At 45.2% G+C, this 16,461-nt stretch overlaps 1 protein-coding gene across 2 annotated transcripts in view; it reads right to left on the reverse strand.

Moving 5' to 3' along the window:
• The window catches only part of LOC118232240 (tetratricopeptide repeat protein 39B), a 25,012-nt gene extending 11,158 nt beyond the window's left edge, over nucleotides 1-13,854 (reverse strand). Inside the window, exons 1-3 of one of the 2 annotated variants that reach the window (XM_035427032.1) lie at nucleotides 13,597-13,854; nucleotides 6,606-6,640; nucleotides 1,117-1,221 (exon numbers count right to left, since the gene is read on the reverse strand). In XM_035427032.1, the coding sequence (XP_035282923.1) occupies nucleotides 1,117-1,221; nucleotides 6,606-6,640; nucleotides 13,597-13,644 (188 nt within the window). In that variant the 5' untranslated portion in view covers nucleotides 13,645-13,854. Of the gene's footprint in view, nucleotides 1-1,116; nucleotides 1,222-2,871; nucleotides 3,017-6,605; nucleotides 6,641-13,596 lie in introns of those variants that run through there. The other variant, XM_035427033.1, reaches the window with a different exon arrangement.
• Nucleotides 13,855-16,461: the final 2,607 nt, after the last annotated feature.

The raw sequence follows: 16,461 nt of genomic DNA on the forward strand, positions 1-16,461 counted from the left end.
GCCCCCTGCAACCAAACACACAGCAGTCAGCACGCCCTGCAACCAAACACACAGCCGTCAGCGCGCCCTGCAACCAAACACACAGCAGTCAGCGCCCCCTGCAACCAAACACACAGCCGTCAGCGCCCCCCTGCAACCAAACACACAGCCGTCAGCGCGCCCTGCAACCAAACACACAGCAGTCAGCGCCCCCTGCAACCAAACACACAGCCGTCAGCGCCCCCTGCAACCAAACACACAGCCGTCAGCGCGCCCTGCAACCAAACACACAGCCGTCAGCGCCCCCTGCAACCAAACACACAGCCATCAGCGTGCCCTGCAACCAAACACACAGCAGTCAGCGCGCCCTGCAACCAAACACACAGCCGTCAGCACGCCCTGCAACCAAACACACAGCCATCAGCGCCCCCTGCAACCAAACACACAGCCATCAATGTGCCCTGCCTTTGGCTGGGCGGCTGTCATTCTGACCAATGAAAGGAGGGGCTTGAGAACAAAGCTGTGTCCGTTCCCTTTTCATGTCTAAACCGCGCGTATCCCCTCTTCATAACACGCCTTTGAAGTGCTTTGAGGCTGATTTGTTACCGAGGTCGGGATAAATGAATGTTGATCCCAGCTGAAAACGATTCACGGCCAATACCGGCTAATTAGGAGAGAGCCGAAACCACCAATTTGAAGCTAAATTAAGTGTGTAAACGCCAGATGTCCGTAAATGGTACGCATTAGCGACACCAACGACTTGTGAGGCAGGCTATAAAATGGAGGGCCATTATGGTGCTATAACCGCACTGACAATAGCAGATGATGTATTCGTGTTTATGAGCGACAGAGAGGCAGTGACTCATTGAGCTCACTGAATAACTGAAAAACGTGTGACCGTTGACCTTTTCCCTCGGAAGCTGCCATTGGCTCACGCGATGCCTCTGACCAATCAGCCGCAGTCTATAAATGCAAGTCGAGCGCAGGAATTGCACCGAAGCCGTTTCGTATTAAACTGCTCTGCGGAAGGTAACCCGACTCTCAGGCACGTTCGGGAGTGTTCAGGAGCCCAAGAGGCCAGACGGGATGGGAGGAGAAGCGACTCTTTGTGTTAGCGTTAGCGTTAGCGTTGCGTACCATGGCTTGAGCAGGTCCAGCGCCTCAGAGAACTTGTTGTTCAGAACCAGGTTGAGTGCCATGGAGCATTCTTCGATGGACGTCTTCAGATCCATTTTGGAGGCGCTGATGCAGAAGAGAGACACAGGGTGGGGAAATTACACGCAAACACAGAAACTCTAGTAGTTAATAGTTAATTCCAGTTAAGATGAACTTCAGTCTGTGTTAAATAAACTTGCATGCTCACTATCATGTGGTACCTTAATATATAATCCACAGACCAGGTCAATGGACCTTAAAGGGTGGTCTATCCATGCAAATAAATAAAAACACAACTGGACTGTAATTTCATGCAAAAACAACTTTAGTTACTTGTGAGTTATAGTCTTTAGAATTCAACTACAGATACTGTTTCTAATGAATCATAAAACTGGGAAAAATATTTGCGCAATTAAATACCAATTATACTCTCAACCACAACCTCACAGTAATAACCAGTGTTGACCATATATCCCACAAATTTGCAATATACATTAAATATATTTGCAATATATTCAACTGCCATATCAGTAATAGAGATTCTTAGTGAAATGGCCCACTATAAGTAGAATATACAGCATCATTTTCAGTAATGCAGGTTCTGTTACACTGTGGTGTAGTTCAGTGCAAGCAACAGTACGAAGCACAACATCATTTTAACCGGACCACTGTCGTGACCTGTAGCACAAACGCCTCCCAGAAGTCACTACATTGATTTAATTTAGCCAATGAAAAACAGATGCTACAGCCATCGGCCTTTTGTTTGTACATCAGCTGTACGTCCTCCCCCACAAGGAGGCAGGACGTTTAACTGAGAGGAGAGCTCTCATTCATACAGCTGCCTACACTAACGCAAACCTCAACTGCACCCCTTCTCCTGAACACATACACACCCACACATGGAATCTGGCCAAAACACACGCATACAAGCGCACACACGAGCACGCAGACACACAAACTCACATAAGCACACAGACAAGCCCACACACACACACACAAAATCACACAAGCACACACACAAAAAATCACAGATATAAACACGTGCGCACACACACACACAAACAAACACACACTCACACAAAATCACAGATATACACATGTACACGCACACTCACACACACACACACACACACACACACTCACACACCCTTCCCCCAGAACTAGCTTTACGGGCTGGCTCCAGTGCTAAAAATAGCCAGAGAAGGGGGGGCGAGGGGGAAACAGAGGATGTGGCAGTATTTCAGGCAGGGAGGGGGGCTGGGGGAGCAGCATTTCAGCGAGGGAGGGGCAGGCGATCACAGCGCGCGAGACAGCGGTCGCCTTGGCGGAGTCTGTGCTCCCTCTACGCACTCAGCACACAGCTGCTCACGCCGGAACTCAGTCCCCCAGCCCCCCAGCCCAGCTCCACCCTCATCTGCAGCAGGGTCATAGGCTCAACTGAATGCAAAAATTTCAAAATAAGAGCTGCTACCACAGCCACTCTCACTCATCAGATCAGATTTGACAGAAACGCAGCCAGAATTAAGGTATAAAAAGCCGATAACAAGACACGAACGTCTCCCTGAGATCAAGACAGCCATCAACGCATTGAAATAAGCGTAGCGCAAATTAGCACGTTTAGCACGATTAGCACGTGGCACGTTCTGAGGGCGAGAGGAAAAGCAAACGAATGTATGAACCGCATCTCCGATGCGCCAGCACTTCAGACGATATCACACAGAAAGGCGTCGTACTTACAGCGCGGCACAGTGAGGACCGATAATAGCTGGTGCTCGCTTCTCTTCAGAGCCTCACACACATCTCCCACAGATTCTCACACACACACACCTCCTCACATGCGGGACACACCTCTCCCCGCTCCTGCTATCATGCGCTCCCACTGCCATGCGCAAACAGGGAGGGGGGGGCTGAACGAGTCTGTTTTTGGGATGTGTGAGCGCTAACGCGATGCTAAAGGAAGGGAAGAGTGCTGCGACACTTCCCCTCCCCGACACCCTACCCCCTACCACATGTGCAAGTCTTCGAATATTGTTGTAATGTTTTTATGATGTTGCTATGTGCTGAGGTTTCCCTCCTCCTTCCTCCTGTTCTCTCATTTCTCATCTAACTATTCATTTCGTTGCTCTGTACTTGTGACATGTGCAATGACAATAAAGTTGAATCTAATCTAATCTAATCTAATCTAAGAGCCTGGGATGCGAAAAGGCAGAGGGGGGCCCAGAGGAGAGGAAAGACAAAAATAAAAAAGAAAGACAGAGTGAGTGAGTGAGAGAGGGCGGGACAGAGAGGGAGGAGGGCATCGCTCATACTTGGTCTCTTTTGCAAATTATTCTCAGACCCTGGGGGGGGGGGGGGGTGACAGCACAGAGGCGCCCAATCGCGTCCACTCGGAAGCACCGTGGGATCGTCACGGCGATTGGTGGCCGCCCCAGAGACATGGCGACAGCCCAGCGGGGAGGGGGGGGGCACCTCCCTCACATACACACGCCTCAGCTCCCCTACACACGCGCACATGCGGTACAAACCCGCCACGGGTGGGCCGCGCCCTGCGCCCAGCCCCCCCTGAATAATGCACAGCGGAGAGCAAGAGGCATCAGGACACTGCAGATGAAATTACAGCCGGCCTCTCCCTCTCTCCTCTCTGTTCACTTCCTCTCTATCTCTCCATCTCCCTTCTCTCTCTCTGCTCAGTTCCTCTCCATCTCCCCTCTCAGTTCCTCTCCATCTCCCCTCTCTGTTCCTCTCCATCTCTCCTCTCTGTTCATCTCCATCTCTCCTCTCTATCTGCTCAGTTGCTCTCAATCTCCCCTCTCAGTTCCTCTCCATCTCCCCTCTCAGTTCCTCTCCATCTCCTCTCTCTCTCTGCTCAGTTCCTCTCCACAGTTCCTCTCCATCTCCCCTCTCAGTTCCTCTCCATCTCTCCTCTCTATCTGCTCAGTTGCTCTCAATCTCCCCTCTCAGTTCCTCTCCATCTCTCCTCTCTATCTGCTCAGTTGCTCTCAATCTCCCCTCTCAGTTCCTCTCCATCTCCCCTTTCAGTTACTCTCCATCTCCCCTCTCAGTTCCTCTCCATCTCCCCTCTCAGTTCCTCTCCATCTCCTCTCTCTCTCTGATCAGTTCCTCTCCATCTCTCCACTCAGATTTCAGTGAAGAAATGCATTTACAGGCAATTAGCAGACACTCTTATCCAGAGCAACTTAAAAAACCTTTTTACATAGCATTCACATAGCATCCATTTATACAGCTGGATATATACTGAAGTGATTCAGGTTAAGTACCTGCTTTGGGTTTCAAGACCAGCTTCTTACCTTGTACTACCCTGCTGCCACTGCCAAATAACTGATGCGAATAGAGAAGCCAATGTGAAAAGAGACAGCAGTAACAACATTCGCGCAGCACCTAAAACAGGATGTGCTTCTAACTATTTTTGGTTTCATTACGATCTCAAGAAATTACCGAAACGAAAATGAAAAACACCGCCGACGCCCTGAAGACAGCAGAACATGCGAGGCGTGTTTCTGGGGCACAGACAGGCTGTCGAAAGAGCCCACAGCATCCTGTGCCCCAAACGCTGGAGTGCTGCAGTGTCGTCCCGCTTCTGAAGCTCTGACAGACTGACCCAGTTGTGGCTGGGGAGCTATGAACGGGGGGGGGGGGTGGGGGGGGGGGCATGGTTGGGGGGTGGAGGCAGAGAACATGCTGTTCCTTTTAAAATTTCCAAAGCCCTGAGCCCTGATTAACAAGCTTGCCCATTTTGCTAAGTATCAGCCACTAACATTGGGGTTCAGTTTTGCTTAATCCCATTCCATGTGCTAGCAGTAGGCTACGCCTGGGCACTCTTTACAGGAAGTACTATTAATCACAACAGGGAGACTGCCATTCAATAATCTTGATCTAAACAGACTGGAGATTTTTCTTCAATTAATTCCAATAGTTTTTCATTGTACCTATAATCATTTTGAGAAAAGTGTCCACATACAGGCCGACTAGATACAATAATCTAGAACTGAAACCAATTGCTAATGGGTGGCCACACTGAAATAGAGAAGTATTCTCCATCTTCTCTCTTTAATCTTTATACCCGGATCTGGTTGGGTGTTTGGAGTCCCTCTCGAATTAATTCAGAGTTCAGGTGGAATGAAAAACTGCTTCTCTGGTAGGTTCACAGGACCAGCTTTGAGAAACACGGGCCTACTGTGACCTCATAAACAGGAACAGAGACTCGGACGGAACGCAGGAGAGCTCCTCTGTGAGGTCTCTGAACAGATGCCCACTTGTGCTAAAAGTTGTGCTGCAAAGGCCCTTCAATCTAGAAAATGAATTGGTTTATTTGATTAAGAAAACTTGATGACTTATTCACCAGATGAGGTGTAATATATTGAGGCCACTTGTCCGGCCTACACGCTGTGCTTTCAGTGATTGCTTCGAATGAGCGACACAGCAGAGACTCTCTCTCAGAGCACGGCCTGATTTTCCACCACATTTGTCTTTATGGGGCTGGGGAAGTGCTTCCTGTGTACACCAGAGGCTTTATGGGCTCCTGGGAGACTGAAGACCTGACGTCTGTAATCATGGATTTAGAATCTTCGGGGGTGGGGGGGGGGAGAAAACAGCAAATGATCCCCGCCAATATTTTTTTGCTGTGTTGGGATGATACAGTTAAAGCCCCCCCCCCAATAAAAAAAAATCCAAAAGAAAATTAGCTGTTCCTTGCCCCCCCCCCCCCCCCCCCCCCTCGACCCCCGACAACCAAAGTTTAAATCCCCAGGGCCTCCCTCCCATAATATTTTTGTTCACAAAAAAGGGCTTTGGATCAAGTTTTCCATTCTTTCCATTTGGTCTGCAATCCCCCCAAAAAAAGTGGCACCAAAATGTAAACGTGTACTCATCTGACTCCACAGGCCGTGCAGTTCAGGCACAGGACTGCTGTTTGAAGGCGAAGGAGGAAATACGCAAGACAGACGAGAGGTCTGAGGTTTACACAGCGAGCTCAGCCAGCCAACCTGGCACAGCAGCTAATTATAAACCTACTATAAAATCTACCACATAAGGCAGCTAAATACAGCAAGACACTGACCACTTTTCTGAACTACAAACCAGAACAGACGGAACTATGTTCCGCAAAGGACATCTGTTAAATTTACACAACTCAAAAAACATCACAATATATTCAAGAAATGCCACACAGCCTCAAATGGGGAATTTAAAAGCAACAAAACATACCCCCAAAGAAAACTAAACTAAACAGGATTAGTTTTGAGACATAAATCTGCACAAAATTGCAACCCAAACTAATTGCATTACAGGCATTTAGCAGATGACTTGCACAACTTTTTTCACTAATGCAAATGCAGAATAAAGAACATTTTTCCAATGACCCTTGAACTCTTCTGTTAGTGTGGTCGACGTACAGAACAGGAAGTTGCGTATGGGCAGTGTGTGCACTTTCAGATGGGGGGGGGGGGACTTACACAGGAATCCTGTCATAGGCATCTTCAAAACAGTCCTGCAAGACAAAGAGAAAGCAGATTAGGGAGGAGGTGACATGCTAGGTGGCCGTGTGGGGTAATGTGAAATGGAAAGGTGGAACTCTGTTCCCTGCACACCTAGGTTTGGAGTTAGGATAAACAATAAATGGCTTAAGGATAACAAATATTTTCAGGTCTTTATGCCAAATTTGATATCCAGGAAGTCCACAAAGTGCTGGAATTTCAGTCTGTTGTCGGCTGAAGACAGGGTTAGGGTTCCATAGGTCTAAAGAATGTGGTGGTCTGACTGGTTCTGGTTTGCCCTAACAGGAACCTGATGACACGTAACAACCATTCTGCGACTGCACTTGGGCGACGCTAGCTCAGGATGCAGTGCGGTTGTCTGGCAACCGGAGAGTTGTTGGTTCACACCCCGGTCTTCTGGGTGTGTTGAAGTGTCCGTGAGCAAGGAACCTAACCCCCAGCTGCTCGCAATGAACTGGCTGGCGCCTTGCGTTGCGTTGGGGTGTGAGATGCGTGTGAATGGGTGAATGAGATGGTGAGTGTGTGTGTGTGTGTGTGTGTGTGTGTGAATGGGTGAATGAGATGGTGAGTGTGTGTGTGTGTGAATGGGTGAATGAGATGGTGTGTGAGTGTGTGTGTGTGAATGGATGAATGAGATGGTGAGTGTGTGTGTGTGTGAATGGGTGAATGAGATGGTGAGAGTGTGTGTGTGTGTGTGTGTGAATGGGTGAATGAGAGGCGTTCACTGCAAAGTGCTTTGTGCAGTTCTTGCTGGAAAATGTACTAGATCAATGCAGATAAGTCAGGCAGACAGACAGGATGGACTGAAAGGGAATACACATCGGTAAAAGGGCTTAACAGTACAATAGATGATTATCAAAATAATCTATTTAAATTATTTTAAAAGGACAACATGATAACACAGAGTCTAATACATTTGATCAATTTAGCAGCTCATATTATTTCACAGGCGTGATGTCAGTAACTAATCCAAACACTGCTAGCCCTAATGCACTAGCACTAACACTGGCTGTGTCTCTGCGCTGCGCCTCAGGCTGCTGAGTGTAAAATAACCCAGGCAGACCCATATCAGATAAGGACTCAGATAACGGACTGTGTGGCTGTGCAGCGGTGCGTGTCAGCAGCACAGCCTATTAAACTGGGGGGGGGGGGTGTCAGAAGCACAGCCTATTAAACTGGGGGGGGGGGGGGGGGGTAGGGTGTGGGTAAGCAGCACAGCAGCACAGTCTGTTAAATCAAAAAACCTGTAAATCAAATGAGAGCGAATAGGGGGCCCGCGGTAAACACCCGTTAGCACGACGCTAACGTGCTCGCGCTCCCGTCAGCCCAATACAATGTCACCCCCCCCCCCCCGCCTCAAACGTCCCCCCCGTCCTCGTACAGAGTACAGCCGTCTGCCTGTTGGCGCTGAACACACAGACGCAGGCACTAATGAGAAGATGATTCCTCATTTGTCCCTCTTCCAAGAGGGGCCACTTTGGACAAATCATGACTGCCATTTTGTGCGCAGTTTATTTACAGCGCCGTGTTCAGAAATTGCGCAACGACGCAACCCAGATTTTACACGACGCTCGAGAAGATGTTTGTCTTTTTTAAATAATCATAGAAATTATTGCATAGTAGTGTGTGCATGATTTTAAAACATAAATTACTGCTAAATCATAAAAGTAATAATACTGCACAACAAATATGCATATGGAATTGTCATGGAAAATAATGCACGTATTTAATATAAAAGCACAGACAATTCAATTGATGTGTCACCTGAAAAAGACCATCATAAAGTTCAAGAGCAGCATAACTGAATGAGGAGTTAACAGTAATTATAGGCCCTATACAGATGTATACAACACAGTGGTCTGTAGTGTTAGACCCTAAACAGGACATCTAGATTTATACAACACCGTAGTCTGTAGAGTACACGCTCTAAACGAACCCTAAGAGCTGCTCACATCAGAATCAATGCTGCCACAGCCGCTGTATCGATGTTTGCGAGAGCGCTGTTTAAAATGTCAGGCTTTACCGCCCGGCGAATCAGAGACAACAGCGCTGTCAATAATGAGCAGAACAACTGCGTGGCTTCAAAAAAAAAAACCCCAGTCGCTAATACAGCTCTAATATAGCACAGAGCTCGCTTTAATGGGATTACACCAGCTAAGTGTTCAGACGCAGACAGCTCTGAGCATGTCGCTGGGTTTGAAACTTCACTGTTTTCATACAGCTGGGAGGTCCTAGAGGCCCAAACGATTCATTAAAACAAACATTCAGAAACGGTCAAAAAGTTACAAAATGCTTAAACTTCTTTTCCCCCCTCTAATGATCAGTTCGTTAGTTTCATCGAGTGAATTTGTTCCTTGTTTTACAGAGACAAATGAAAGAGTGGTATAACACATGACCCTCTTTTCACCCTTAGACTATATTGCGTGGTGTTGAAGTGTGGAGGTAAGCATCCTGTGGACACTAGCTCCTGTCCCAACACATTGCTGGCTCAGGCTAAAACCTGCAGTGAAACCTGCAGACTGAGTGGATTACTGAAGCTGTTGGGGAAAGTGAACCAAGGACACTCTGGTGACACTCAGCCAACACCTGGTTTCACACCAAACACCTCGCTTACCACAACACAGAACACATTCTAGAAAATAAAATGCCCTGAAAATGGGCTTCATCTGCCGTACGTATAGCCTAGCATAAGATGAACAGGCCCCACTGTCAAACAGAAAAGATCTCTATTTCCACCAGAGAGGTGCTACCCTCCCACCTGCTGTGAGGGTGCCACCTCCCCCCCCCCCCCCAGAATGGAAAATGAAGCCTGGAGACAGGGGGGAGTAAAGGGCCAGCTTCCAGCTGCTGTGCTGTGGATCCTGCTACAGCGCAGCAGCAGGCAGGCGGGCCTGAGAGACAGACAGCTCCGGGCTCTCTCCCCAGCCCCAGCTCCACAGTAACACACAAAGGCAGCTGCCATTTACGGTAACTGTGCATTCATCCACTCTTTCACGCTCTCATTCCCGCCACCCTAAAGAGGAGCTCTCCAGTGAGAGCCTATCGGAAGTCCTAAACGTCATAAAGCATTGAGCGGCCATGCACAGTATTTATGTAATGTAGTCTGTCATAATACTTGATGTCACTGTCCACAGAAATTCTGAAACGTTCAGAAAAGCTTATTAAAAATGAAACGAACATGAACGTGAAATAATAAGTATACTGAGTCTCAAGTAAAATGCAATCCAAAAGTTTGAGTAATGTTTTGCACTTGATTTTGACCACACACAATCAAGAGTATACAGCACAAAAAATAAAAGTCTATAAAACAAAAATACTCATTTTTACAAATGCACCGAATCTCTTCTACACGCCGCGGCCATGTCCTACAACTGCAGGGCATACAAACCCACGCAGAAAGGCCCAGGTTTCCATTCAAACCCAGGAGCTTCTTGCTGTGAGGCGACGGTGCTACCCACTGCACCACCGTGCCACCATCCTTAAAGCCGAAAGGCCCCAATGAAACCCTGCAGCTGTAAACAGCTGTTAGCAGCCTGACCCGTGGAGAGAGGCCACTCGAGGTGCAGCAGTGCCCTTCCAAAAAAAACTTCCATTTCAGGGCGTTTGACTGCAGCAATGGGACACGGCCCCTGGAGCCAAAACACCCCTCCCCCCCACAAAACATAGGGTTATATCAGACCCTCTCAACGTATCTGCCTGAGGACAGGGATTCTCCAATGAAAAACACACCAAAGAACATTTAACCTAACCAACTGCCATGTTATTACCAAGAGAAAACAAAAACTCATGCAGTGACCAAAAAGGCCTGGATAGCTATGGTGTTATCAGTGATGAGAGTTAACCCATGTTTGGAAAGGAATCTCACACTCTCCAAGCATTTCTCTTCAGGCACTTTTTTGTGTGACAAACCCATGTAGTGGTGCTGTTAAACCTGTCTGGGAAGATTTAGAGTAGAACTAAAATAACACTATGACAATGCATGCTAGCTATTAAAGCTTTGGGCCTGTAGCTAAGAGATGGGGACAATGTCATCATACCCCAAAGCCTGGTACTAAATGGTAAATCGACTGCATTTATATAGCACTTTTATCCAAAGCGCTTTACAATTGATGCCTCTCACTCACCAGAGCAGTTTGGGGTTAGGTGTCTTGCTCAGGGACACTTCGACACGCCCAGGGCGGGGATCGAACCGGCAACCCTCCGACTGCCAGACAACCATTAATTACGTCCTGAGCTATGTCGCCCCAATACGAAACCTGAATGGTCTCATCAAATACCAAGCTGTATTACTGAATAAGAGCCTATGAAATAATATATCCACCAATCAAATAAATAGAACAAGCCTTTCCACATTTTATGGTGTGGGCTGTTTTGTTTTTGTTTTTTTTAAAGAAAGAAAAACCTAAAGTCTGTGAGTCTCCCAAGACAGATGGTATTTGCCTTAAGGTATCAGAGGGGAACTTCTCAGTTTGAATGTCAAGTACGAACACTCTTTTCAAGAATGTGTCATACTGAAAAAAGGACACCAGAAGTGTGAAATGTAGAAATTAGTGGGCTGCTCATTCAGCACTCTGTAATCTAATCTGCCTTTTCTGCTTTCCTTCCGGAAGGGACATCCAGTTAACAGCAGTAAGGGCTGGAACGTGCCAAACCTCCAAAAAACATCCATGTTGCATTCTGGGATTAATCACAAGTAGTTGTGCACACAGTAGATGCAAAACAGCTGATGTTTTCGGAATGAATTTTCAGAGTCGGGTATCAAACTATGGATATTCCACCAAATAAGGCCTCGTGTGCACCGTGGTTTAAGACACTGACTGTGGAAAGTGCTTTTCCTTTCTGCGATAAAGCAAATACAGGGTACAGGAGAAACTGCAAAAGGCTCACATGGATTTTAAAAAAACCTGCTACTTGCTGCTTCCGGTGACAGTAGCGCTTTTTGTATTAGAGACATAGATTCCAAGCAATTGAACTGCATACAGCAGCATTATGTTAAGTGGATTAGCCAGTTAGCCATGCTACTGCCAATGAGGGCTCACAGACATGCCATTAAAGCAAGCCTGAGATGTGTCTCTGTGAGCTCAACAGAGGGCTTTTTCGTACTTCTCCACTTCCTCAAAGCTTCCATAAAAACAGAAGTATGACCACCCTGTTTCAAAGTAATACTTAAACACTGACCAAAACACAGACACACACACACACACACAGACAGACAGACACACACTTTTGCTTTAATTATCTTTATGTATTTCCCCACATTTTCCAGGTTACACACAATGAAAAATACTACTCTAAAATAGTACTCCAGAACCGACAAAAAAGAGCTGCCCGGTCACAGTGAAATCAAAAGCAACAAGGTGATAGGAAGTAGGTGAAATCAAAGCAGCAAGGTGATAGGAAGTAGGTGGAATCAAAGCAGCAAGGTGATAGGAAGAAGGTAATGGGCATTACCACAATTTCACTCTTTTCCTGCATATTGACCCGGAATAAAATCAGTTTAGGCTCTGGAATCTTGACGGGTCATATACGGTCTCGCGTCTAACTAACACACCCAAGTTTCCTCAACGTAAGACACTTCACGAAAAACTGGATAACTGGGATAAAACTTAAAAATGAATGCTTCTATCCAAAACTGCTTTTCTGATCCAAAACTGCAGCATTCTACACGTTTCACAATTTTGAAGCACTATATCACTCTTTTTCTTACCAATAGCAATGCTTTTAAACGTGTTACTCTGTTGAGAAGTGCCACGTTCCATGCTCACTGACTACAGAGGCAGAGACTACAATAAAGTCCACGGCATTTAGTCCACTAATGTGAGAAGTAACACTCATAGAAACTCGGTTGTTCTGATCTGTCCAGACAAATGATCAGTAAACTTTACCTGTAGACAAAGAAACCGAGTTATTTCCACGCAACTTGCGGAGTAGGTTACTGAATAACCCTCGCTAAGCCGGGGAGAAGAAGGGGTTTGCAAGAAAAGAGCACGGACAGGGTGACATCCATGCATGTGCCGTAACACATCGTGAAACAATGGTTTCGTCCTCATTCGCACCTATGCACATCCTTTCAAACGACTGCCTCCATTCAGCGGATCAATTTAGATGGCATTACTCAATAGGCAACAAGGTCATCGCGAATTGAAAGGCGACAGACGCATGTCGGTGAAGTGAATGAACCACACATCGTTAGAATGAACCATATAGGCCTAATAATAAATAAAAACGAGGGATAACCCGTCTGGTTATTAAAAACTCTTCCGTCCTTTCTAAAAGGACGACAAAAATAATGACAGCGTTAAAACACAACGGAAAGTCGTGAAATCAGCTGTCAATCAATGCAATCAAACTGATACGCTATCAGAACAATCCACACCAAAACAAACGCTACACCTGAGAGTGCTTTGGTGTATATCTGATGGATGCAATCAACGAAAAGGTATGGGAAAATCTAACGCTGAATGTCATGCAAGCTCACAGCCACATACAGAACTCAATGCTATTGTCTCACTCTCGACAGCATTGGTGAGCAATTTTAATTTTGCTTTAATTTGCCAGATAAAGCAATGCAGTTTGCCTAAGACTAATGGACGGATTCTTATTCTAAATAGTTACAAATGTAGCCTATATACCCTACTTTTAGAGTAGGGTCAACGTTTAACACGAAGACTATCCATGAACTTCCGGAATACTGTAGTAAGCTACGTAGTGTCTCCGAAAACCGGGGACAAGGAGGTTAACGTGGTGAAAAATGTAGCTATCGTTGCCTATTTTAAGAGTATTCAAAATTGACAGATGTGACCGCTCGTAACGTTATGTGCCCTACAATGTACAATATTGCTGTCAAGAACGATCGAAAGATTACGCGTTTCTCAAATGTGTGCATAAACAGATTGTATCACCAAGCAGGCATCATATTTCAGTTTTCTCCCTTTTTAACTTAACGTACCTCCACATCGACGTCGGTATTTCCAGCCCCGTTCCCCACGCGAGCCATGCCGTTTCCTGAGATATAAACGTGCGAAATAATAAAATATGATTTTGAAGAATAGTTACGTATTTATATATACTGTGGGTTGCATCGAAAATTCTCCAGGACCAGCGGTGAATGGGTTCTTGTCTGCGTTGTGGTTGGTTCAGATTTCCTTGAATCGTGCGCCTGCTTTCCGCCGGATTCAGACTCCACTACGCTCCCCGTGCACGCTTCCTCATAATATATTCTTAAAGGACACCTATGTCCCGATGTTTGTCATCACGGGGCACACCTACAAAAGTCCACCTAAGTCTAATAAAAATTATAATTATAATGACAACGAACTATTACCAAACGCGCAGAAAAGTAACATGCAGATGTATATTTAGCATGCACTTGGATTTTTGCTCCTTTTACCAAAATTGAAAGGCCCACTCTGAAGGTTGTATTTAATTTGGTCCCGTGCTGACCGGTAAACTGATTGATCGTAGGATGCTTTCGTCAGCATCGGCCCTGGAAACGCAAAGAGTTAATCTATTGGCACGTATTTCAGCTTTAGGACAAAAGAATTAGAATATGATATATATATCAAACTGCAGACAATGACAAAGAAACTTACTCTGTCAGTTCACAGTCAATACAAATAGTCCACCGTGACTTTCGAAAACATCTACAATTTATTCCCAGTGTGGACGTCAGATCAATGATTTTGCAGTGTCTTTTTCGCTCCATCGTGTTGCGAATGATTTGTAGGTTAGTCGATTGACTTAGAACAGTAATTGCAATTAGACTCCAACGAAAATACGTCGTTTATCTTAAATGCCATGGACCTACAGTTTCAACGTTGGTTCACATCAAGTGACCGGTTTTCAAACAGATCATTTGGCATAAGGCATTATGAGAATGTACAATAGTAAAATTTATAGCAGATAGAAGAATTGATGGTAAAATTGTGCTCAGTGATTGAAGTTTCCAAAATCATAGGACACATATTAGGTGTGAGTACATCTGCTACCCAATTATTAAAATGTACCCAAATGTATATTTACTTGTCAAATGTTTTCATGTGTCAAAACACATACAGGTGTGTATGTATCCAGGTGTATATGTATCCAGAGGTGTATGTATCCAGGTGGTTCACAACCCCCAGCCTGGGAACTACTGCCCTTTGGTGAGGAATTTACTTAAGTATGGGCTTACATGCAGCTGTTTCAGGACTAATGTTAAAGCAAATAAACAAATAAAACAAAACAATATAATCTTTTATCCACAGTCTTACATCTCGTAGATTGTAGTAACAGTTGGCAAAACATATCATCAATTGCATAATCATTCAGTGGACTACAGCTCACTGAATTAAACATATGTTCAGCATATTCCTACCCAGACCTGTTTTTGGTGTACTTTTTAGGATTCAGTACCCACCTTTTAAAGGATTTGTGTGTTTTTAAAAAAAACCCCAAAAAAAACCTTTCAGCATTTACCACTTATTTTCCACAAGATGGAAGAACAAGATGGATGAGAACTTTTTTTTTTCTTTTTCTCGAGACACACCCTCCTCAGAGACCGAGAACTGAACAGGTTCAGTGCACCTTAGATGAGCGGTACAGATCACTACACGCCCTCCGTGCTCCACCGAATGGACGTCAGTGCAGGCAGCTACACTCCAGCTCAGGCTGAGACACGCCGGTGTGGTCCAGCGTCTGTCAGTACCATCCAGAACCCTCCCATGTGGTTCTGTGGTCCAGCTCAACAGAAGAGCACCAGGCACATTCGCACATACACAGGAGTGGCAGCACTGCTGTGTGGAACATGCCAGCGCAGTCCATTATTAACCTGTATTTAGCAGTGCAGGCTGAAATGCACTCGAGGCTTTATAGTTTGGGTCGTAATTACCAAGCAGCGGAGTGTCTCACACAATAGGACTGAGTCATGCAAAGTGTGAGACCACTGAGTCTTATCAGCCTGTCAGGATGAATTCCCTGTAAAGCCTGTGTGTTTAACCACAAGAGCAGATTGCATAACATATATTATGCTGTTTTATACAATGGTAATATATTTCCAACATTGTCATAAGACTATAGGCCTACAGTGACAATGTGCAGGCTCATAACATGCAAAAAGGCCTTTGTCATAGCTTTATGATGAAAATTTAAAAAAAAAAATGTAAATTTTTTTAAAATGTAAATTTGTAACTGAAATCAAATATGTGTGCAACACTGTCTTTCTTTGAGGTATTTACACATGTAGTTTTACGTCCTTGGGTTAACTTTGTTTCAAAATGAAAAATAAAATAAAAAATAGCTCCATCTGATGGTTTAGATACCACAATGCCAGCACATCAGTAAATACAAAATTGTGAGGGAAATACAAAATACAAGTGTGTTTGAGAGAAATTTTAATTTATGAGCCTAGGTAGTGTGATGATAAATAAATAAATAAATAAAATTAGATTTTAAAAAGCCCATTTCCATATGATGGAACTTCAGGCAAAACCAGTATGCAATTATGCAAATGGAAACAGAGGAGTCCAGAAATATAAAGCACGCTGCTAAATTTCATGTGAGCTTAATCTCAACTGTCAGCTGGGGAACCACAATTACCCAGCAGTCTTATGGGTCCTCCTGCATTACCTGTTTTCTTTGTCCATCATCCCTTTGCTTGGATGTATGTGCTAGCCTCTTGGACAGCAGGTGTGACACGAGACAGAGGGGTAATTACTGAAATATACAAATAAAAGCAATAAAGTCACCCAGCTTTATGTGTGTTCAATGAACAAAGACATATTCTGCATACAAAATGTACATAAACACGTACGGACAAACATAATGCGCAGTATCG

The sequence above is a fragment of the Anguilla anguilla genome, chromosome 7 (assembly GCF_013347855.1).
Source record: "Anguilla anguilla isolate fAngAng1 chromosome 7, fAngAng1.pri, whole genome shotgun sequence".
Classification (NCBI taxonomy): Eukaryota; Metazoa; Chordata; class Actinopteri; order Anguilliformes; family Anguillidae; genus Anguilla; species Anguilla anguilla.